Below are 23516 nucleotides of genomic sequence, written 5' to 3'. Positions count from 1 at the left end.
ACCGTTCATTTAGTAATGGGCCTCTCTACAGTTTTGTTTATTTTCGGGTTGTAATGTTCATTAAATTTTCGTATCATCTGGTCCATTGGCGGACCGTGCATCTCACACCTAGGCCTTCAGTACTGTTCCGTCTGAATCAACCCGCCCCTCAAAAACTAATTTATGGTTATAAAAACTATCTTAATATGCAGAAATACAGTATAAAGAGCCGCTGCATCGCAGATAGAATTGCAACATTTCACTCACCAAAAATTTGGATTATTTGTAAACAAAATCCATCCTCCTCTCTTTCCTCAAAAACAGTTCAATCACTCTGTTGTACGGATTATTTGTGCGCCTCAGTTCCATCAAAAAGTCCCTTTCTATCCCCATCAAAGCTAATGCTGAAAATCGAACCTGCGGCTTCTATCCAATCAATGGGTCTGAATACGGTGACATCGCCGTATGCCTGCTACAGGGCCGTACTGACACCAACTCAAAATCTGATTGGTTGAAGCAACAGGTTAATCGACATTTATTCTGTGTTTTAGTGCCTGCACAACGGATTGTAAAGTCCTCTCTGCCTGGCAACAAATGATGGCTGAAATGTGATTGGTTAAATGCTTTAATACGAAAATACATGCCTAGAAGCAGTACAACCATCGGAAAAGCTATGAAAGGAAGCGGACAGACTATTTGGAATTATTTAATAAGTATTGATGGACAAAATATAATTAACATCAGTTTGTGATTCAGATATTTTTACTTATGAATATGCTAAGCACAGTCCTTCACCCACGAATATTTACCTTATATGGGCAGGCACTCAATTACGTGGGAGGCGTGATGATGAGACACGCAACTCCGCCTCCCACGGCCATCGAGCTGCAGTCTATGGACGAAAAAATAGGTTCCAGTTATGACCATTACGTGTAGAATTTCGAAATGAAACCTACCCAACTTTTGTAAGTAAGCTGTAAGGAATGAGCCTGCTAAATTTCAGCCTTCTACCCACACGGGAAGTTGGAGAATTAATGATGAGTGAGTCAGTCAGTCAGTGAGTGAGTGAATGAGTGAGTGAGTGAGTGAGTGACTCAGTCAGTCAGTGAGGGCTTTGCCTTTTATTAGTAAAGATGTTCCTAGTCACGTGGACAGAGAGGGCAAATCACTTCCGGGACAAGGACTATAAAAGACTGAGAGAGACACCAGAGCGTGGAGCTGAGCTGGGTGGAAGGGTGGCAAGCGTCTGGGAGTGTGGAGGATTGTTTATTGTATTGTAGGGTGCTTGGTGCACTAGTGGTAATAAATGAAGTCAACTTTTGGACTTTTATCTGGTGTCTACAGACTTGGACAGGGGTTCAAGGGAGCGATAGCGCCCCCTATCTGTCACTATATATATATATATAAGTTAAATTAAGTGCATCATTTCATTCCTAGTAAGAATATATAAGCAAACTGAGGAACAGGCAGCCAAAATTCTCTTTGCCTCAGGCGGCATGATTTAATGTGCCAACCCAATGCCTAAGGGTCAGGATTTCTCTTATCATCTGAATCCACTTCCAACATAGCACTAAACCTTTGTGACAGATAACAAATCCATGAGCAAGAAGCCAGCCTATCATCTTGTTCAAATATTTTTTATTGTAGTAATATTTTTAAATGATGCAATTCAATATACAATTATTATTCTCATTCTCTTTTACTCTCTCTCAGTCTTTGTAAACTGTAATGCTCAATACCTGGAATAAAAAATATTTTGTAAATGAAACACGGTATACATGACAATCAGTTGTAATCTTAATGTCTAATTTGTCTCTATGTGTACCAAGTGTATCTATGCATTAAGGGCTGTAAAAACTCATCTCAATAAATTAAAGTATTGTTAAAATGTTTACAGCAAACTCAGTTTCTAAATTCTAATATTTTTGTTCAGTTTTCTGTGATATGATCAGTGCAATTTCTTATAATATTTCTTTTTGAAAATGTGCAGCTTCCTTTGTGCCTGAGACCACTAGCCTTATTCTGCCCTGCAGTGTTCTAGGTGCATGTGCAACCTAAACATTTCAAGGGTGCCTTTCCCTAAGGTTTCATAACACAGAGTACTTTGTTGTCACAGCTTATGTTCATTCATTAATTAATGGGTGCTTCCCCAAGAATGCTTTGTAGCTAAAGTAGTACATAACCTCATTTGGGAAATAATGAGTCCGTCAACCCACTAGTTATTTTCAACATTTACATGCAATTCAATGTCAGAAAGATAGAGGTCACCCTAAGTAGATCACAACAAATATACTGAACAATGCAATAACAACAGCAACAACAACAATAATAACAATAATAAGTCAATGTTGCAATATAAATATAAACTATAATATTTATAAGTTAATGGATGGATGGATAATGTAGACTATCAATAAGTGCAAAAGGGGAATTAGATAATTTGAGCACATGATAAATTAACTAATTAAACTTGGTATGTTATTAGTCACATCCTTTAAAGTTGAAAGGTGATTTGCCCTTTAGTGTCAGCAATGATAATGGCAGCTAATAAGCTAAAGTGCCATCCAAGAAAGCAACTTGCGGCTCTAAATGCTTATTTTTTTGCGGGTGGATATGAACACTTTGGACCATCTTTGGTAATTAACAACTAATAGAGAAATACAGGCTAGCCATGGGTGAAATAATGACCATCCTTTGTCTGGTTCAGAACGAACTGGTAAAAGGAAAAAAACAGAAAATAGTCCTCAGTCCTGCTGTACAGCTTCTGACAGTTCTCTATTTCTGTGCCACTGGTGAATTTCAGCAGACATTCTCTGATGCATTTGGCCTCAGTAAAGCTGCTGTGTCCTAATCTGTATAAGCAGTGACCTGATTACTATTGTGCCATTCATCCAACAAACCCTTAAGTTGGTAGGTTCAAACCCCCGCTGCTGACACTGTGACCATAAGCAAGTCACTTCACCTACTTTTGCTCCAATTAGAAAAAACAAAAGAAGTACAGCCAATTGTATCTCACATGTTGTAAGTCACCTTGGATAAAGGTATCAGTCAAGTAAGTAAATAATAATAACATTACAATGCCTTGTTTTCATGCCATTGCTGGCATTCTGGGCATTGTAGGTGCAGTGGATGGATTGTTCATCCCTCCCTATCCATACTCCCAGCCTACCCTATCTACACTGACAAATAGGGGTTCTCAGTGCTAAATATCTAGATGATCTGCAACCAACCATATCAGGGCTTTTTGTCATAGACATTGAGGCCAAGCGGCCAGGGAATACACATGGTTCTTATATCTGGTCCAGCTCTAGAGTGTGTCAGATGTCAAGGGATTGCTGATGGGTAGATACTGGTAGACAGTGGGTATCCTTTTGTTGATGGGTGAGAAGAGGTATAACACCATACAACTACTGTTGTAGAGCACACTTTGGGAATGTAGAAGAAAAGTAATTCCAGTGCCTGTGCAAGTCTTCGGGGGCTTCCCTAAATCTTGGAAAACAACACTTCTTTATTTTTTGTCACCTCTTCTGCAAGTTTTTTTTTTAACTTGTAAAGACTTGCTTTTTTCCAGTTGCTGCTTGTCATTGTCTTTTTTTCAAGGAAGGCGAGTCACATTTTGAACCCATTTATAGATTTTTGAGTAATAGGTTAAAATAATTGTACTAATTAGACAAAATTTAAATTTCTTTATTTTGTGCTTTTTTGCATGTTTTGATTGATTTTTTTTACATTTGTGTACACATGTCTGGTGTGACAGTATAAGATATTTTTGACAACTGAAATGCATGGGATCAATGTTCCTGTTATCAGCAGTCTGCTTTACTGACGTTGACGCTGGGAAGGAGCCCAACAAAGAAGTACTTTAAACTTGTTCATTAAATGTTGAATAATGAAGGGCTTTGGGAGATGCTCATAAAACTCATTCATTCTTTACCTACATTATTGATTATATCTATCATTATTCACTAAATACAATCGTTTTAGGGAAACACCCCAGTTCAGTACTGGAGCTTGATGATCTTTTTGAGTGACCCACTGGTTGATTTTTATGATGCAGATTAAAGTTTTTTTGATCTTGTACATCTTGCTTTTTTGGAGTAGTCATCATCATTATTGTGAATGACATCAATTATGTATACATAATTGAATTTAGCATTATGCCAATTAAACAAATGTTGGAAATGAATGGATATTTACTTGCTCTTTTTCTTTTCATTTTTGAGTGTTTAATGTTGAGAAATTTTTAATGCCCTTTGGTGCTCATACTATGTCACAATATGTTGATAGATCTTCATTTTCAGTGAATTGTTTATGGCATTATTTGGCTGGATTTGCATCATCACTGGTGCTAGACAGCTATCAAAGGAACAAGTGTTTTGAACATTTCTGGAAAAACAAAACTCAAGCAAGAATGAAAAAATCAGCCAAATCAAAACAGCAGTATATGGGCATCCATGTATCGATTTTCTTTACATACTTATCCAAGGCAGGGTCATGGGGGAGCCAGAGCCTCTCTCAGCAATCATCTGGGAGGAGCAAGACTTCGACATGGTGCCATTCCATGACAGGGTCAACACACAAACACACACACACATAGGTTCAGTTTACCACTGGCAGTTCACCTAACTTGCACATCTTTGAACTGTTGGAGGAAACCAGAACATCCTGAAGAAATTCACAAAGTAATTGGACATGGTAAGGATATGCAAACTCCATACAGGGAGCACGTGGGATGTAATCTCCTAGCATACAAATAACTAAATAAGGATCAAATTGAATTTAGTTAATATAAAGTAATGCCTTCTTTGCTTTTAAATAGAAAACAATTTGACCCACATATGATTATGTATAGTACCTGGTGCTAGTGGAAAAGAGTCATCAGTAAATAATCATGATGCTTTTTTTAATATAATAGATTTTAGAAAATATACCTTGCTGAGACTTTATTTATGTATTCTTTGTAATTTACTTGGCAGTTGGTCTCTTTTGAGGTGGAGTTTTAGTTTTTTTCTTAACACTTTCTATCTATCTATCTATCTATCTATCTATCTATCTATCTATCTATCTATCTATCTATCTATCTATCTATCTATAGTGCTTCTCCTTGCCTCACTGTTTTTATAGGCTAAAGATTTATTGATGCTAAGTTTTACATATCAAGCGAGAGCAGTCAAGTCTGAAAGAAATGTACAGCTTGTTGAATAACATTATAAATCCACAGTGGTTCACGGGCTAAGCCTTTTCAGCTTTTCGAGGTTTCAAAAGCCTATTCTAGATACCATTTATGCCTTTATTAAAGTAACTTACCATGTCAAAACAGTTTTGAAAATGTGACTTTATAAGTGCTGATAGCATAGCCAACAGAAAAGGCTGTATTGGTGTGGCATTGTGAGTAATTTCAAACAGACCTGTGCTTTAATTCCCATTAGTGGGAGTCATTAAATAGCAGGTTTGAGCATATAGCTGTGTAAATTATAATAATAGGATTTTCTTGATGGAAAATAATTATAGTACAAAAGAAAAGCAAAAGAAACAACTTGTGCATTTCCAAAACTTTCAGAAGTGTTATTTCTTTGTTATTTTTAATCCGCCAGGTGATTCAAATGAGAATAAGCCAGTAGCTACAGAGGGGGAGAATGAGCAGGTTGCAAAAATGGGCTGTCCAAGTCTTGGGGAGCACACCCGAATGGAGGTTGTCATTGAGGAGTCCTATGAATTTAAGGTAAGACTGCTTATGACTTAATGATGCTCCAAATGATAGAACAACATTGCTTTTATCCTGTGCTATGTATTAGTTTAATGTAAAAATTATCCCTACATGTATAACGGTGTGTTTAATGCTAAAGGCATCTAAGCTAAATACATCTAATAATAAGAATACTGAACTGAGGAAATCAGAAAATGAGAAAAAAAATGACATAATATTCCCCAATACATCTTAGGTACTTGTGTATTTAAAACCACGGGCTGCCAGTTTATAAAGTATGTAGTTATTGTAAGTAGGCTCTGGCTTTATATCAGATGTCATTACTATATCTTACTACTTTCAACATGGTTATGTTTTGTTGAGTTTTTGCATGATATTCTGCTCTATGTAAAATAACCATGCTAACCAAATTTCCTACCGGGGCATAAACTGCCTCCATCAACATGTAACATCTTCCTAATCTATGAACAGTTTCCAACATGACAAGAGAGTTCCTGCACCCTTGTTGACTACTCTTTTAACACACATATACTGTACAAGAACAGTGACCTGTTGCATACATGCAATGTCTTGGATTGAATTGAATTGGAGAAAAAAAAAGAATAAGAATTTTTTTAGTCTCATAGTGCATCTTGTTGCTCAGTCATCTGCAATGCTAAAATTACGTTCTGCGCTGAAATGAATTAAGCAGGGTTTGATGGGAATGCAGGTCCCTAACTGTCCATTCAAGCAGAAATGGCTGACAGAATTTCTTGTAAGTTTGTTGCTGTGTAAACCTTGTCATAGCCAACTCATAGCCAAACGACAGAAGAGCTCATTTGCTGTACGGCAGATGCGCTTGTTAGCTAACTAGGTAGAATCACAGCACAAATGAAGGTTAAGTGCTGTAGCTTTATTGGGTAATTAGCAAGCAGGATGATTCGCATTCTTATGTGATGACCTAGCAGCAAAACGAGAGCAATGAAACAGCTGTACAAAATGAAGACTTTAATGTTCTGCCATTGGGCAATACAAAGTCAAAAAACATGGCTAAAAAGGGTCATTTTAAAATACTGTCATAGGCATTGTCTGAGAAGGAAATACTATACCAGAATGCCAGCTGGGTATGTAGAAATTCTGTACAAGGTATGCTGTGAACCCTAAACCAGTCACGAAATCTGAGATGACCCTCAAGAGGGATGTCAACTCAAGCATGAGAGAGCAGGATTACTGCTTGGCTTGCGATCTTTCTCTTTGAAAATCGAGAAACCCAGAAGAGATATTAACCCACAGTGGCTCACCTTTGACAAATGGTGTTTAGCAGCGTATGAGTGGCATTTCCATTGGATAATCTTTTATACAACAGGGTACCTAGGCATTTGTACATTATACTTACTGCACATCCATTTGCTCCATTCCTTGTAACACTTTAGTGCCCACAGCAGCATACTCTGATTTGAGATTGAACCATTCATTCACAGCAGACTTACCAGAGACAGAGCAAGTGATCTAACATACTGCTTTAGTCTGGTGCAGCTATCCTATTTGAATGAGCAGGTTGCAAAAATGGGCTGACCGAGTCTTGGAGAGCACACCCGAATGGAGGTTGTCATTGAGGACTATGAATTTAAGGTAAGACTGCTCAAGTTTTAAAGCTTGAGAATATGCCAAATGGTTAATATCCTCATTGACAAATTTTCAAGTTAAATAGTCATAAGGTTATACTCTCTAACTTCTGTATTGTTTTTTAGTTGAGTTACTTGCACTCAATGATACTGATGTGGCTATCCTTGATGTAGCTTTTGAATTTTCTCAGTGGATTGTGAAAGAAATCCCTTATAATATGATCCATATGCATTGTTTACCATAATGGTTGAGAGATGCTGTGAACTGAACCTTTATAAATCAAAAAATCATTTGCACTAGAAAAACTCTTTATTCCTTTAGCTCGGAATGAAATGATTGTAGTCTATCATAGCCCAAAATAAAATTATTTCAGTCTATCAAAAGATATACAATTAATGGGTTTTAATAATGCTACAATAGCAGATAGTTCACGTTGAAAAGACCATTTCACAGAAGAAAATAATAAACACATATACTGTATGCACCTCTTATGCTTGCCTAAACTGATCCTAGTACTTCTCTATACCCTGTAGGGTGGCTTCTCCAGTTGCCCTGTGCCATATACAGTTTTTTCCCTCATGTGTCTCCTTCAGCTCTCATTCCTGCTGCCACCCTTTTGCCCCAGGACTCCAAATTCAATGAGCCCTCTGTTAATGGATAACTTTAAACCCTATTCCAAAGACACTTCTTATCAAGCCCCAGAATCACTTCTGGACTGAGTGGTGTCTACCTTTGGTTACAGGAGACTAGAATGCTCTCTGGAGGTTTCTTGTATCCCTGCATCTGTTTTGTCAATAGACCTCCACCCAGCTTGTATTCTTTCTAGGGAAGCAATGCTCCTCCAGTCCCAGATGTGAACTTACCATTCATTTTCTGGTCTGCTCCTTACTATTGTTTGTTTTCTTCTTCTCAACTGTAAACCCATACACTGGTCTCTCAATCCTGAGAGAGGAAAACATCCTGTAGTGTGTATTATTAGTCTATAGCTTAAACATTGAATGGTAAAATGTAAAGAGTGTATGATGCATAAAATCCCAGCACCAAAATTCAGTTATTTATTAATGTCTTTCTTAGTAGCCCTCACCAGGAAAAGGGGTCTGAGATGATGAGATGAGACTGTTTGTATGTATTCACTGTAAAAAGAGTTTCATTCCTATTGTTAAGTGTTCTTTTGCTGCACTGCACCCTTTTCCTGTGTTTTGTACTAACAAAAAAGTACCCTCCAAGCTGAACTGCTGATATAAAGTATAATCTATAGCTCTGCATATCATAAAGCAAATGCTCTTATGAGCTGAAAGTAAAAAAAAAGTTAATTAAATATTATCATTGAATATTTATGACTTTTATACCTTTATCTAGATTATACTATTAATTAAACATTACAGTAAATTAATTCTAAATTTCAATGGGATTATTGATTATAATATGATTTCTTTTAAACATTACATTAAACCTCCTAAGGTCCAGAGAAAAGTTAAAGGCCTTATCATTTATTTAAAAAAAAAAAGGATACGTCACCCACTAAATATCTCCTTGCTATCATTTAGTTCCTCAGTGTACTCCGTTCCACTACAAGGGGGGGATAATCCAACTAATTTTTTGGCTCTGTGTTCATCCACACATTACAGTATAGACACGTTACTTTGTCAAGTCAATTCAAGTTATTTTTTCATAGTTCTGTTCTCTGAATACAGGCTCAGAGCACTGTAACAAGTTTACTACTAGAATTCTATAAATACATAATGCATGCACATAGTAAAGAACAGAACAACTTCAGACTGATTTAACATAAACTGAGTATTTTAATAATATTATACTTGAGATATGCCCAGTTGACAGTGGACAAGGCATACAAATGTCCCGTCAGCAAAGGTTCTGGAAGAAAGTAAACATTTGGGCTCCAAGTCAATTAATATAGAAGGTCATACACAAAGACAGCTTTATGAGGGTGTCATTTTTGTTGCCTAAAAAAAAGGGGCCTTCATTTACATATAGTTACATAAAATACCAACTTGCAGACTTTTCTTGCTTGGTACCACCTGGAATTGAAAGATAACCATTGCCTTCAAATTTCTGATGAGGAGCAGACTCTTAAGTGGTCTATAGTCAACTTAGCTAAACTTTTGGTAAACATCTGTAACTCAGGTGGCCAAAATCATTGTTACTTATTGAATTAGCACTGCCACTTCACTGCAACAGGAGTAAACCTTGAAAATCGTTAAATTAGTAGGTAACACTTTAGTTTAGGCACTTCAAAAATGCATCTATTACTCATTTACTCTTGTTTTATCTTGGTAGAGTAATATATTTTGCTCTACTTTCTCCTATTGTATTATTAATATGTAGCCTTAGAATGCCACTTACCACTTTTTATAAGGTATTATTTTTTATATAACTTATCCCCACCTTCCCTTCTATATCTATAACCTCAGGCAATCAGATGTAGTAAAAAGACAAGCAGGAGTTAAGTTACACATAAAATAATGCATTACTGATAATATTCATAAATAATAACATAATGCAAAGTACATTTGAATATTGGCAACCATGCGACCTGATAAAATGGTGATGTGTAATTCAGTTGGCACACAGACTTGTAGTTACTTAATGTCTCTAGTTAAGGCATCATTGGTGCTCAGCTTTTAGCCACATGTCTGTTCAAAATGGCTGAAGCCGTGCTCTTCATTGTGTTTTCAGTTCATGGTGTGATGGTCTTCTTCAGTTGTTAGCAAGAGATAGATACTTCTACATCATCACAGGTTAGCAAGAGAGAGGGAGAATGTGGTTGAGCAAGCAAATTTATAGCTTTTCTGTCCAACCCCTACAGCCAATAGGACATCATGGTACTTAAAGGCCTCTGAGACAAGCCAATTCCAAACAGCCATACCTCAGACCAATGGGGGAAATAGTACATCTTAACACCTGCAACCTCCCCAAGACCATATGTTAAACTAACCTGGATTTGTGTGGGGGATGAGAGAAAGACTTTAGCAAAGAAACTTTTTAAAACAAATTCCCCCAAATCCTGTTGTAAAATTACAAAGAAACTGACTCGTAACATCATAACAACTCTTGTATAATAAGACCTTAGCAAAGGTTTCTTTTGGTCTTAGTTCTTTTATAAAACAACAGTAAATTGGTTCACCATCTCTGTGGGCCTAGGCATTGTACATGCTGGTAAAAATACTAATGAATTCTAAGGATACATAGGTATTGTATGAAAGCATACAATATCAAGAGAAATATATCTCACTTAAGCTACCAATGAACATTCGAAAGTGAAAATATTTTAGTAGACCATATAGTACAGGTGAATAACCACTTTACTGATGGTATGTGAGTGTTATTACAGAAGCCTTTGTTAATGTATTGTTACATAATAGTAAATGGGTAGTTTTTGCAGTACCTAGAGTAGAGTTAACAATTAGTAAAGTCTCCATAGAATAAGGAGATATGTCCCATCTGTGCATTTATTAATTGAAACTGCTCAATTCTGTATTGGTTGCACAGAGCCAAAGCACGTCCTGGCAACATCAGGCAGACACAAGACAAAAACCAATACAGGACATGCTCAAGCCCAACAACATTCATTTATATAAACTGGTCAATTCAGACTGGCTACATAGCTTGGACAAAAATCTGAATGATTTGGAAACACTGACAACCTACACATGGTGATTAGGCCAAAATTCAAAACCAGTTTCCTGGAAGCCACTGAAATATGCAATACATTTGTGTTTGAAGGACAAGTAGGTAGAGACAAATCTGAAAATGTACTAAAAAAGTTTGATGCCCATTGTTCTCCTAAGAACAATGTATCCTGTGAAATGTATGGCTTTCATTCTAGCATATAGCACAAACCTTTTGAAAGCTTTTTAATTGATTTAAAGCTGAAAGCATAACCATGTGCCAGAAGTTGAGAGATTCAATGATACCTGAGCAGATTGTTTTTGGAGTTAGTGTGAAGAAAGTGAAAGAACGTTTGTTAAGACAAACAGAGCTGACTTTGAAGGAAGCTAACAAGATTTGCCATGCAAACGAGTTAGCGCCAACAGCATGTAAAAACGCTTTGATGAAATAGCAGTGAATAACTGTCACCATCCTTAATGAAGCATTTAGATGAAGTGTTCAAATGCAAGTGTTGTGGTTCACATCATAAACCAAAGCAATGCCCCGCACTTGGGAAACAGTACTCTAAGTGCAGTGGCAAAAACCACTTTGCCAAACAGTGTTTTTCAAAGTTAAAAGAAAGAAAAAAGGAATGATCTATTGAAGTTATAGAAGACACTTATTTAAGTGATATATTTTCGTTGGCTTGATAAACGGTGAAAATACACCCAAGACTATAAGCAAAAAATGGTGTACAGCAATCTGTTGTTAATAATGTATGTAATCAAATTAATGTTGTTAAAGAGGACAGGGGTGAGTACAGCATCAAGTAAATGGAGCTGTCGTCAAATTTAAATTAGATACCAGTGCAAAAACAAACTTGATCAGCATATGTCTGATATTAAAGTAACGACAGAAAAACCTAAAAACTATAAATCATTATTACTGCCAAAAGATTAAAATGGACAGAAGATTGGTTGTTTTGGAATTTGCAAACTGAAGGTAGTAGTAAAAGATACATCATTATTATTCATTGTTGTACATGAAGGTCTTGATTTACTGTTAGGTGATAAAGGCTGTGAAGATTTGAGTCTTGTCAGAATAAAATACCATATTAACAATGTTAGTTTACTAAAAGATGGAAATAGTGACCTCTCTGTACACTCCATAGTATAAAAAATGTCAGATTGTTTAAATGCTTTGTTACACTACCATTCACCTACAAAATACGGTTAGTAGAAAATGCATAACCAGTAGTCCATGCTGCATGACAGGTTCCTGCACCATTAAGACATTGTCTATAGAATGAACTAGACAGAATGACTACTCTGGAGGTGATTGAAAAAGTGGAAGAACTCAAAGACAGGGTCAACTTCATGGTGTCTGTAAAAAAGAAGAATGAAGATTTAAGAATAGGCATGGTCAAAAAGGCTTAAATGAAAATATAAAACATGAACTCTGTCAAGCCCCCTAAAGTGAAGAAATCAACAGAGAAATGTCAGGTTCCAAATATTTTACAAACCTTTTTGCTTCACGAGGTTTCTGGCAACTAAACCTAGATGAGAAAAGTACCAAATAAGGAACGTTTAATACACCATTTGACAGGTACTGTTTTCTGAAATTAGAATTGCATCTGAGATATTCCACTGAGCAATGGAACAGGTCCTTGAAGGGCTTGAAGAAGTGTGAGTGATACATAGAATGATATAATCATTCCTCAGCAACATAATGAGAGGCAAATTATGGTGCTATGAAGCATTAAACTTAAGAATAAATGATAATTTGGTGTTTAGGAAGTGATATTCTTTGGAGATAAGCCCTCACTTCATGGCCTTCAACCAGATCAAGTAAAGATCAATTCCATTTTGAATACGGGATGACTATAAGACAAAACCAGAGTCCTGTGTATTATGGGGATGGTTTACTTTATCGGTGAATTCATTCCAGCAAGAACATCATACCTCCTTAAGAAAACAAATTTATATGTACAGTCAAACATGACGTGAATGGCAAAATCCCAAAATAGTACCAACCATTACACCTGTGCTTAAATTTTTTTGATCAAAAAAAGAAGATTAACGTATCCACACACATTCATCTAAATATGGTACATCAAGCTGAAGGTGAGCATTGGAAAACCTTTGAATATGCATCAAGATCCATGACAGAAAGGGAATGCGGATATGCTCAAATAGAAAAAGAATGTCTAGGATTAGTGTATGGTCTTGAGAAATGTTGAATCTAAATCATTTCCTCTTATTGCTTGTAATAATAACAAACAAACTGATTTTAACTGTAACACACACACAAGCACACTAAACTCAACTGTGTTAAGAAGATAGACAAAATTTGTGAAGTAATGACTTTGTAAGGAATTTTTAATCTTGAAAGTGCAAAGAGAAAGTTTTGGTCTGATTTGATTCACTTCAAGCAAATTAACTTAATTAAAATGACTTTGTAAGGAATTTTTAGTTTATCATGAAAGTGTAAAGAAAGCATTTCGGTCTGATTTGATTCACTTCAAGCAAATTAGCTTAATTAATCTAAGATATTCTGATCACTGTTACATTTATGTGCTTTAAAATGCTCTAAGGTTATTGCTGATTTTTAGTGTTGTTTGTACAGAAAGGAAAGGGAATGTATTAATATGTAAAGATGTATAATGACCACTAGATGTCATAAATGGAAGTTCATTTATGCAAGGCAGTTTTAGAGCCTTCTAGAAACGGTGCTAAGTCAGTCACATTTTTATAAGTTGTTAATACATTTTGTACATAAGTAAATTGTTCATTTCATTATTCAAGTAAAAGAAATTAACAAAACACAATGTGGCCTCCCTATCTTCATTGTCTTTACCAGTCTAGTTTGCTTCTCCACAATCACACACCAACTACTGTCGGTAATCCTTTTGGACTCGCAACAAAATGGTGTGGCTGATTTCTAAATGATGGCGGGCATAGGCATTATTACTATAACCACACGAAGTCTCAAAATAAACTTTGAACATAGTCAAGACAAAGAATGATTTAGGTAGCCTGCTCATTCATCCCAATCTCTGGACATATCATAGATGCATTATTTTTTATGCCAGGGTAGGACTTGGCACCCCACGATCGTGAAACGGATTAAGTGAAATTGAGAATGTTCAATTTTGTTACATTTCTTTTAAAATAACCTTTGCATATTTCACATTTTAAGATAAAATAATTTCAAAGTAGTTTATATTACCTCATCATCCTGACAGTAAAAATCGCAACTTATTTGTGACCTAAAATGACATGTTAAACTGTACCAGCTTGTCTGCTTAAGTAAGTTATCTTTAAAGATTTCTGAGCAGTATGATGAACTGAGTAACTCTATCTCTTGATAAATACCTCAGTAACCTCACAATAAATGTAGAAAAATAAGGTTATCTGACTAGTAAGATTTAATTTTGGCACCATTCACCAAGTTCCTAACTGCATCTAGATGTGGTCTGCCACTGCAATTCCTTTATGACAGTTACTGTAGATAAAGGTTGATTGGAATTTGTATTTCTTGGGAGGAAGCATGTCCTGTGAAACATCAACTTACAAGCACTCCACAGTACTTGGGCCTGTCCTTTCCATCACATCATAATAGGATTGAGCAACCAGCTTGTCCTGTCTCCTGTACATTTAATTTTTTTAGTGAATAAATATTCCCCTGCAAATACCTCTGTGGTTAAAAGTTGGAATTGTACACCGACATTACTATAGTCACCACCAGTGAGAAGTCTGTTTTGTTTTACTTGTTACTCGATTACTGTTTTCCCTGAACCCTACACTAGATACCTTACAATCAATCATAAGTTTATTGACTACATATATCTTGAACACAGTTTACTGTACACAGTTTTGAAATACCAAAATCTCCCTTTGAAAGGCAGTGGCAAATTTGTGAACTTGTCCATATTAAAGAGGAGAAAAGTTCTGTGCAACTTCAACTACAAATTAGTATACTGTTTCAATTTTACCTTGACAGCAGTTATGCCAACTTGTATATTTTGTAGATGCTCCTCTGTTTCACTCTGATAGCCAGTACTAATGGCAAACAGATCCCCAGTACAAGTTAATGAAAAACCAATACACTGCGTGTATGGGATAGAAAATCACTGTCACTGGCTGATTGTACAAGTGCAGGACAGCAATCCTCTGTTGGCAGGTCCAGGTCGGTGCACGCTGAAACCTCTGCATGTATTTCTTTCATACTGATACTTTAAGTCATAACAGGTATGTTAAATCTTACTAACTGTAAAAGATGTAAAAGTATAAAATGCAACAAAGTAGAGCAAAGAGTTATCTAGATATGAGTGTATTACCCATACACATTTAGGCATTTAGGCTGTTGTGCACAGAGCAGAGGAAATAAACATTTAGATAGTACTACTTACCTTACACTAAACCAAGCTGACAACACCATTATCTGCGTTATCTGCATAATCTGCATGATCTACATTCACTGTCACTATAATTTATTAGGGTGTCTAAACATTCAAGTGACAAGGACAGTCTCAATTTTAGGCTATGTGTCCTGATAAATGACTGAAAAATATCAAAATGTCCTGATTTTAACAGGGTGCCCTTCTAATAAAGCATTGCTCCGCCAAAACCAACATCATCACAACTTCTTTAGACCAGTGCATATGAAACTCCAAGGAGGACCACTCATACCCCAGCTACCAGTTTGATATAATACACATATAATAGCATAGTCAAAACTTCAACAGGGAAACTTGATTAAGAACTTGTTTTAAATTTGAACACCATTGTGAGAAGGACCAAGAAGCAGACAAAGCAGATAAGTACTGTCATTTATTTGTTTTCACTTCAAGTACTGTTTGGAATCATATAGGTTCATGAAAGTGTTTTTATTTTATTTTTTTATTTTTTTTTTGTGCCCTGATCTCTCGCTGATGATAATGAGATAAAGATGGTATTTAACAAATGAGGATGGGCTTTATGTGTGGGATACATAATACACAAGTGTCCTGGATTGGGATTTTGAAAATCTGCTCACCCTATCATTTACCATCAAACTTCCATATTCACTTGATATTCATAATGGTCAGTCACTATAATAAAGTTACATTCTCTTCTGTTATTCTGTAACATTTGTCATAACTGAATAGTTTTTGCAAGTCCCATTTCATCAAAATTACTATGGCGAGGCTCAAACAAAGAAGGAATTAATACAATTTTTTTTTTATTTGTTTTTCAAAATTATATTAACATTTTTTGAAATGATATCAATTGCAAATTCTCACTGTGTGTGAATATAGTGTGTCTTTATGTGAGTGTGAATCAGAGTGGGCTTTCTGATGGACTAGAGTCAGGTCCAGACCAGTTTTCAGCCTTCTGCCCAGTCCCGGGAAGATAGTATTATAGCTTTTGCCACCTTGAAATGAAGTGAGAAGGTTCTAGAACCTACCTGCTGAATTCAGTCCATACTGGGGTCGCCCCATTACATTAATTGAGTAATATCTGCTATAGTGTTCATTAATTGATTAATTAGTTTTGCAACATGCTTATTCAGTTCAGGTTCTTAGCAACACTGAGCGCAATGCTGCTATCAGTGCTGGACAGGGTACTAGTCCATCACAAAACACACTCACTCACATGAGTCAACAATTAATATATCCTAATGTATGTCTTCATGATATGTGTGTGTATATGGTCAGTGTACGTGGATGTAAAATAGTGAGTGAAAAGGGGAAAAACATAAAAACAAAAAATAAATAAATTACATATTTTGAGACAATATTATGTTATCAGGCAACTCAACACACCTTAAAGGGTTTCTCACCAGCTCTTTTAATAGTATGAATAGTGGATACCGCTAATTTTAACAATCAGGTTAGGTAAACTAGGATGATCGATAGATCTTGGGCCGAGTTTTTCTTGTTTTTGTGTCTAACCCGACCACCATCTGTCTTTGTCCTCATGTTTAGATTCACTGCCTTCACCATTAAAGGCCCTGCTTTTACACTGCCATAATGCCATCACTGTGGTCATTTACATTTCAGAATCTTGGAAAAAATCCATGTAGCCAGTCCTTTACTAACAACCTTAACCACAAGAATATATCACATCACGCTACTTTTTGTCATGGGACACGTCATATTTGAAGACTGAGGTCACTAATCTTGTCTCTGCACCATGTCAAATTATACCACTGAAAATTGCTAGCCATGTCTGCTTTGCCAGCTGGGTTACAACTTTTCAGCACAGCTGTTCTTGCTCCTTTTCCTGACAACCAATAGCGTACTGCCTGTTGAAGCAGATGCTGCACTGTATGAAGGAAAAGATGCGGCGAGTTCATCTGTAATTTGTGCACTTTTTTTGTTTCTTTTTTCCCATTTGTCTATGGTACTTAAATATTGAGACATCAGACAGATGAGCCTTTCTTCTGTTTGCAAGGTTCAGAACACGTGTGTTTCCTTATTCCTCATCGTTATATTCTATGCATTGAAATTGTAGGTAAGAATTTATTGGTTGTCAGCTCTCCTTTCAACCTTCCAACTTTTTTATCTTAAGCAATGGGGAATGTTATATTTCATACACACATATTTAATACTAACCACTGCTGCCCCACCATGTTTTATCTAGTTATTTTTACTCTGTTATGTAAATTACATTATATCAATCTCAACACAGGAAAACTTTTGTCTTTTGACAGTTGTGTGAGGAATTGACCCAAACTGTTGTGGGTGGAGAAAAAGAAGAAAAAGGGCCCAAAATGGAGATCGTCGTCCTTCATTGTATCATTTGACCAGCAAGCTGTAATTACTGCAGGGCTCCAGAAAAATACTTATTAGACTTGTTAACAGGATGCTAATTTCATCTGCTTCTACTGTAGATAAGTGAACTTCCCAAGATTAAAAAACATACCATTTTTTATACTAGAAGATTTTCTTTGTCTATGAAACAGACAACATGGGGATTAATTGATAAATTTGACAATCTCAGCTTATATTATTTGAATTTAGGAATGTTAGTTTTCTTTAGGATGGAGATGAAGTATTGCACATTATTTATAGTTAACTTAGACACAGGTAGGCGTAAATGTATGTGGGTAAAGTGTGTGGGAGGCTTTTGTCGGTCCGCCGTGAGACGAATAATGTGTGGTTGCAATGCACACTAGAATATTAATGAGTTTAAGAAAGTAAAATGTTGACAGGCTATCTGTGAGCTTTGGAGTAGCTGGAGCTACCTTTTTTAATACTTGCATTACAAGCATTATAATCATCACAGGGTTTGACCTCTTAGTGAAATTTATACCAGATCTTATCAATGCTTATGGCATCACAATTAGGGAAATTCTACAAACGTTTAATAAATCTCAACAAAAACATTCATATTATTATACTGTATTTGTGTTTTACCTTATTCATGGCACCATACACAATCTGGATTCAGTAAAAGTAATTTTTTTTTGGTTTACAATTGGAGTTGTGACTTGCTGATTGTTGCACTGTGCAGCAGAGGAATCAAAGTGAACCAGCAGCCTTGGGGTTTAGAATCCACTGCTTTAGGCACTATACCATCTTAAGTATGATCCGGCTCGTGATAAATATGGCACTACACCATTTTAAGCATGACCCTTCTCATGATAAAGCTAATGTCCATCCCTCAATACTGTATGTACCTTCCCTGAGCCATATTGTCCTAACACAGCCTTGCAAAGGACTTATACAGGGTGGCTGTCAATCACAGGGCACCTACACATAACCACACTCCCCTTGGTAATTCATGGAAAGTCACAGATGTAAATAAATGTGTGAATGCTGTGAGGGTGTTCAAAGAACCAGAATACAAGGTTTTTTTTTAACATTAATTTCATTCCACCCATTACAGTAAATGTGGTTTAGACTCTGTTTCTTAGTGGAACAAGAAAAAGCAACATATTTAATCCATAAAGTTATGAAGTCTTACAGAACAATTCAAAAGAAACCGTCATCGTTTCATAGCTCACCAAGCAGCCAATGCTCTCATTATCTAATGATTGTTTCTTCTTAATTTTAAAATAAATAACACAGTTCAATAAGTTTAATCTTAGCGAATAAAAGCAGATCTTTAGCAGACAAGTTTCCTAATTTGTATAGTAGTGTCCCAATTTTGTGTTCTTGGATTACTGTAATGAATCTGAGTTTAAGCATTCTGAAATTTTTTTCTTTTCATCCTTGGAATTTTTCTTCTTTTATTGTTTATTTCTTATTGTTATTGTGATGGCACTATTTTATTTCTCCAGTAGGTTTGTCAGTCTCTCATGGCTGCAGTAATGGTTGCTACAACTATTGTCTGCCATGTGACATATAACATTTTCTTCTCATCACATCTACAGTATATAAGATGGAAGCTCACATCTTCTGGTGCCAAAGTATGCAGATTTGCCACTAAAAACAAACAACAACACTAAATGTTAGTTAGAGGAAATTGAAAAAATGTTGTTTGAGGATGGATTGTATCATTATTTTTGACTTTTACTTTGGTTTTGCTTCTCGGCTTTTGTTACTTGTGTTATGATTCCAGTCATAATAGTTATCTATGTTAATCTTTAGTGCTGGTTTTACCACAATGTTTTGACTTTTTCTGAGGCCCTCTGTTTTGTCTTTTTAACTTCCCGGTTTAATAGTCTGGTTAATATGTATGTGACATGTCACATGTAATGTCATTGCATTGCTGATATAAAATATGACAGCACCATTTTGCAATTCCTCGTATTGGAATAAATACTAAAACTGGTACTAACCTTGTGGTTTTATTTGCATTTTTGTAACAACAAAGCTCATGCTCGGGTGGCAGCAAGTTACACACTCCGGCTGTGCCGAAGTAAAGTCCAGACTCAGCAACGCAAGACCTTACTTACCCTTCAGTATATTACCTGCCCTCCATTCAAGCTGCCAATCAATAAACAAAACACAGATAAATTAGTAAAAAGAAAAAGGTCCTGTAAATGTAAAATGAATATATTACAAAAAGGTGAAATATTACACACTGTGGTCAATAATAAAGCCTTGACAGAACAAAAAGGTTTGGGGCGGCCTCCCGCATAATTGAAAGTTGGCTGCAGATGAAAAAGGTTTGATGAAATGGTCTTTACAGACAAGAGTCCAAAACAGAACTGAACAGGTTAGGAAACATGGCAGATATATAGTTGAAAACAGGAAGAGGATGGATGTTGGGACCGGAATTGGAAATTAAGTCATCAGGCTGTGACTTCTTGGGTTTTGGAAATTACATCATTAGGAGGTGGGTTCTTCTGCTGGTCTGGAAGTGACATCTTCTGGGGAGGAGCCGGAAGTGATGTCTTCTGGGGCAGAACCGGAAGTGGCGTCATGAGAGCCATGCGGAATTTCCCACATTTGGTCTCTTGGGAGATAAGAGAAAGGATTAGTGCACTCTTCCACCCCCTGGTCTGACTGGGAATTACCTTCTTTTGAGCCCCTTAGCCGCCTCCCATGCGCACGCATCTGATAACATAACCTCGAATTCCCTGATCCCAAACTAGATGCCAATATTTACAGTGATAGAAAAGAAAAACAAGCAACAAACCCTCACCTCCCTTGTCTTAACCATGAAACATATATACAGTGCCTCCGGAAAGTATTCACAGCGCATCACTTTTTCCACATTTTGTTATGTTACAGCAGCGTTTCTCAACCTTTAAGTATTTGCGACCCAAGTTTTCATTACAGTTTTAAATGCTCCCCCCCCCAACGTTTTTTTGAAATGTAGATGCATATTTTAATATACCTACTTAACTTTTAGCGACATTTATCTAACTCTATATTTATTGTTCTAGTATCAGAATGTAGTTTACGTTAATTTGTTTTGATTTCAACAGATGTTTTTTTTCATATTTTTGATTCTTGTTTTCTTTGTTTCACATTTTCGCGTTCCCCTTTTTGTTACTTCGCGCCCCCCTAGGGGGGCCCGCCCCACAGGTTGAGAACCACTGATGTTACAGCCTTATTGCAAAATGGATTAAATTCATTTTTTCCTTAGAATTCTACACACAACATCCCACAATGACAACGTGAAAAAAGTTTACTTGAGGTTTTTGCAAATTTATTAAAAATAAAAAAAATGAGAAAGCACATGTACATAAGTATCCACAGCCTTTGCCATGAAGCTCAAAATTGAGCTCAGGTGCATCCTGTTTCCCCTGATCATCCTTGAGATGTTTCTGCAGCTTAATTGGAGTCCACCTGTGGTAAATTCAGTTGATTGGACATGATTTGGAAAGGCACACACTTGTCTATATAAGGTCCCACAGTTGACAGTTCATGTCAGAGCACAAACCAAGCATGAAGTCAAAGGAATTGTCTGTAGACCTCCGAGACAGGATTTTCTCAAGGCACAAATCAGGGGAAGGTTACAGAAAAATTTCTGCTCCTTTGAAGGTCCCAATGAACACAGTGGCCTCCATCATCTGTAAGTGGAAGAAGTTCAAATCCACCAGGACTCTTCCTAGAGCTGGCTGGCCATCTAAACTGAGTGATCGGGGGAGAAGGGCCTTAGTCAGGGAGGTGACCAAGAACCCAATCGTCACTCTTTCAGAGCTCCAGAGGTCCTCTATGGAGAGAGGAGAACCTTCCAGAAGGACAAGCATCTCTGCAGCAATCCACCAATCAGGCCTGTATGATAGAGTGGCCAGACGGAAGCCACTCCTTAGTAAAAGGCACATGGCAGCCCACCTGGAGTTTGCCAAAAGGCACCTGAAGGACTCTCAGACCATGAGAAACAAAATTCTCTGGTATGATGAGACAAAGATTGAACTCTTTGGTGTGAATGCCAGGTGTCACGTTTGGAGGAAACCAGGCACTGCTCATCACCAGGCCAATACCATCCCTACAGTGAAGCATGGTGGTGGCAGCATCATGCTGTGGAGATGTTTTTCAGCGGCAGGAACTGGGAGACTAGTCAGGATAAAGGGAAAGATGACTGCAGCAAAGTACAGAGACATCCTGGATGAAAACCTGCTCCCGAGCGCTCTTGACCTCAGACTGGGGCGATGGTTCATCTTTCAGCAGGACAACAGCACTAAGCACACAGCCAAGATATCAAAGGAATGGCTTCAGGACACCTCTGTGAATGTCCTTGAGTGGCCCAGCCAGAGCCCAGACTTGAATTTAATTGAGCATCTCTGGAGAGATCTTAAAATGGCTGTGCACTGACGCTTCCCATCCAACCTGATGGAGCTTGAGAGGTGCTGCAAAGAAGAATGGGTGAAACTGGCAAAGGATAGGTGTGCCAAGCTTATGGCATCATATTCAAAAAGACTGTAAGGTCTGTAAGGCTGTAATTGCTGCCAAAGGTGCATCGACAAAGTATTGAGCAAAGGCTGTGAATACTTATTTACATGTTTTTTTTATTTTTAATAAATGTGCAAAAACTTCAAGTAAATTTTTTTCACGTTGTCATTATGGGGTGTTGTGTGTAGAATTATGAGGAAAAAAATGAATTTAATCCATTTTGGAATAAGGCTGTAACATAACAAAATGTGGAAAAAGTGATGCGCTGTTAATACTTCCCGGATGCACTGTAATCATAAAACAAAGAACAAACATCTACAAATACACAAAGTTTAATGTAAAAACATGGTAACTGCAGAGACTGAGAAATGGATGGTGCCTCCAAGACTTTGGATTTAGAGTTTTTTTTCCATAAGTCCTCCTGTTTTCTCACAGCATGTATCCATCTTCAGATGTTTCAGATCCACTAATGAAATAAGAAGAAATCATGTTTTGGAACATCTGGGAATCTTTGCCTTTATTTATTTGGTTTTCTCTGTCCTTGCAGCATTGGGTGCAAGGCAAGAACAAACTCTGAATGAGGTGCCTGTTCATTGTAGGGTTTCATTCATACTTACATCCATCCTTAACCCAATATACGTTAATATGGCCATTTTTGAGATGCAAAAGAAAACTGGGATAGCTAGGGGAATTACAACCAAAAATGATAGGATGTCATGGTTCAAAATGGAACTCAATTGCCCATGAAGTTGCGAGGCATCAGTACAAGCCAACATTCTAAGTCACCAAAGCTTATTTTTGTCTAATCAAAATTGAAGGTGTATAAGAAAATCCATCTGGATATGATGTTTATGCTCCATATTCAAAAAGTATTTTTTAATGGTTAATTGTTTACTTTGAAACATACTTTTTTATTGTATTGTTACAGTACATTAGAATTTATTAAAAACGATCACAGAGTCATTTTTGATATGATGCCATTTAAATATGTTTGTAATTTATTGATGTGAAAGAAGAGCTCTTCAGAGAAATGATACATCTTCTTTAAAACTTCATTAGGACTTCATATTGATTTATTTCCTTCAGCCTCCATCTTACACAAATTTGCTGTATAAAGTGGGGAGTCAGTTGCACATTCACCAAAATATCTTGCTTTTTCATCAGTTCTCCTGACTTTCTGCTGCCTATTAAGTAACAGTGTCTTGAAAACCGCTTGAAATATTTGCTCATATAAAATAACCTTTCTTGCATTTTTACTTTCAGCAATATTTTGGCTGCTACTGGATGATTTTGTTTTGCTGATTAACAAAAACGTTGAATTGAAAGGAGTTTTGCTGTGCT

General features: G+C 36.7%; 1 protein-coding gene across 1 annotated transcript in view; it reads left to right on the top strand.

Moving 5' to 3' along the window:
- The window catches only part of LOC120539338 (sodium/calcium exchanger 1-like), a 595338-nt gene that overhangs the window by 527269 nt on the left and 44553 nt on the right, over positions 1 to 23516 (top strand). Inside the window, exon 5 of the mRNA XM_039769325.1 lies at positions 5574 to 5701. Within this exon, the coding sequence (XP_039625259.1) occupies positions 5574 to 5701 (128 nt within the window). The remainder of the gene's footprint in view (positions 1 to 5573; positions 5702 to 23516) is intronic.

The sequence above is a fragment of the Polypterus senegalus genome, chromosome 11 (assembly GCF_016835505.1).
Source record: "Polypterus senegalus isolate Bchr_013 chromosome 11, ASM1683550v1, whole genome shotgun sequence".
Taxonomy (NCBI): Eukaryota; Metazoa; Chordata; class Cladistia; order Polypteriformes; family Polypteridae; genus Polypterus; species Polypterus senegalus.
The sequence above is the reverse complement of the archived record's forward strand: the minus strand, read 5'-3'. Positions and strand labels throughout refer to the sequence as shown.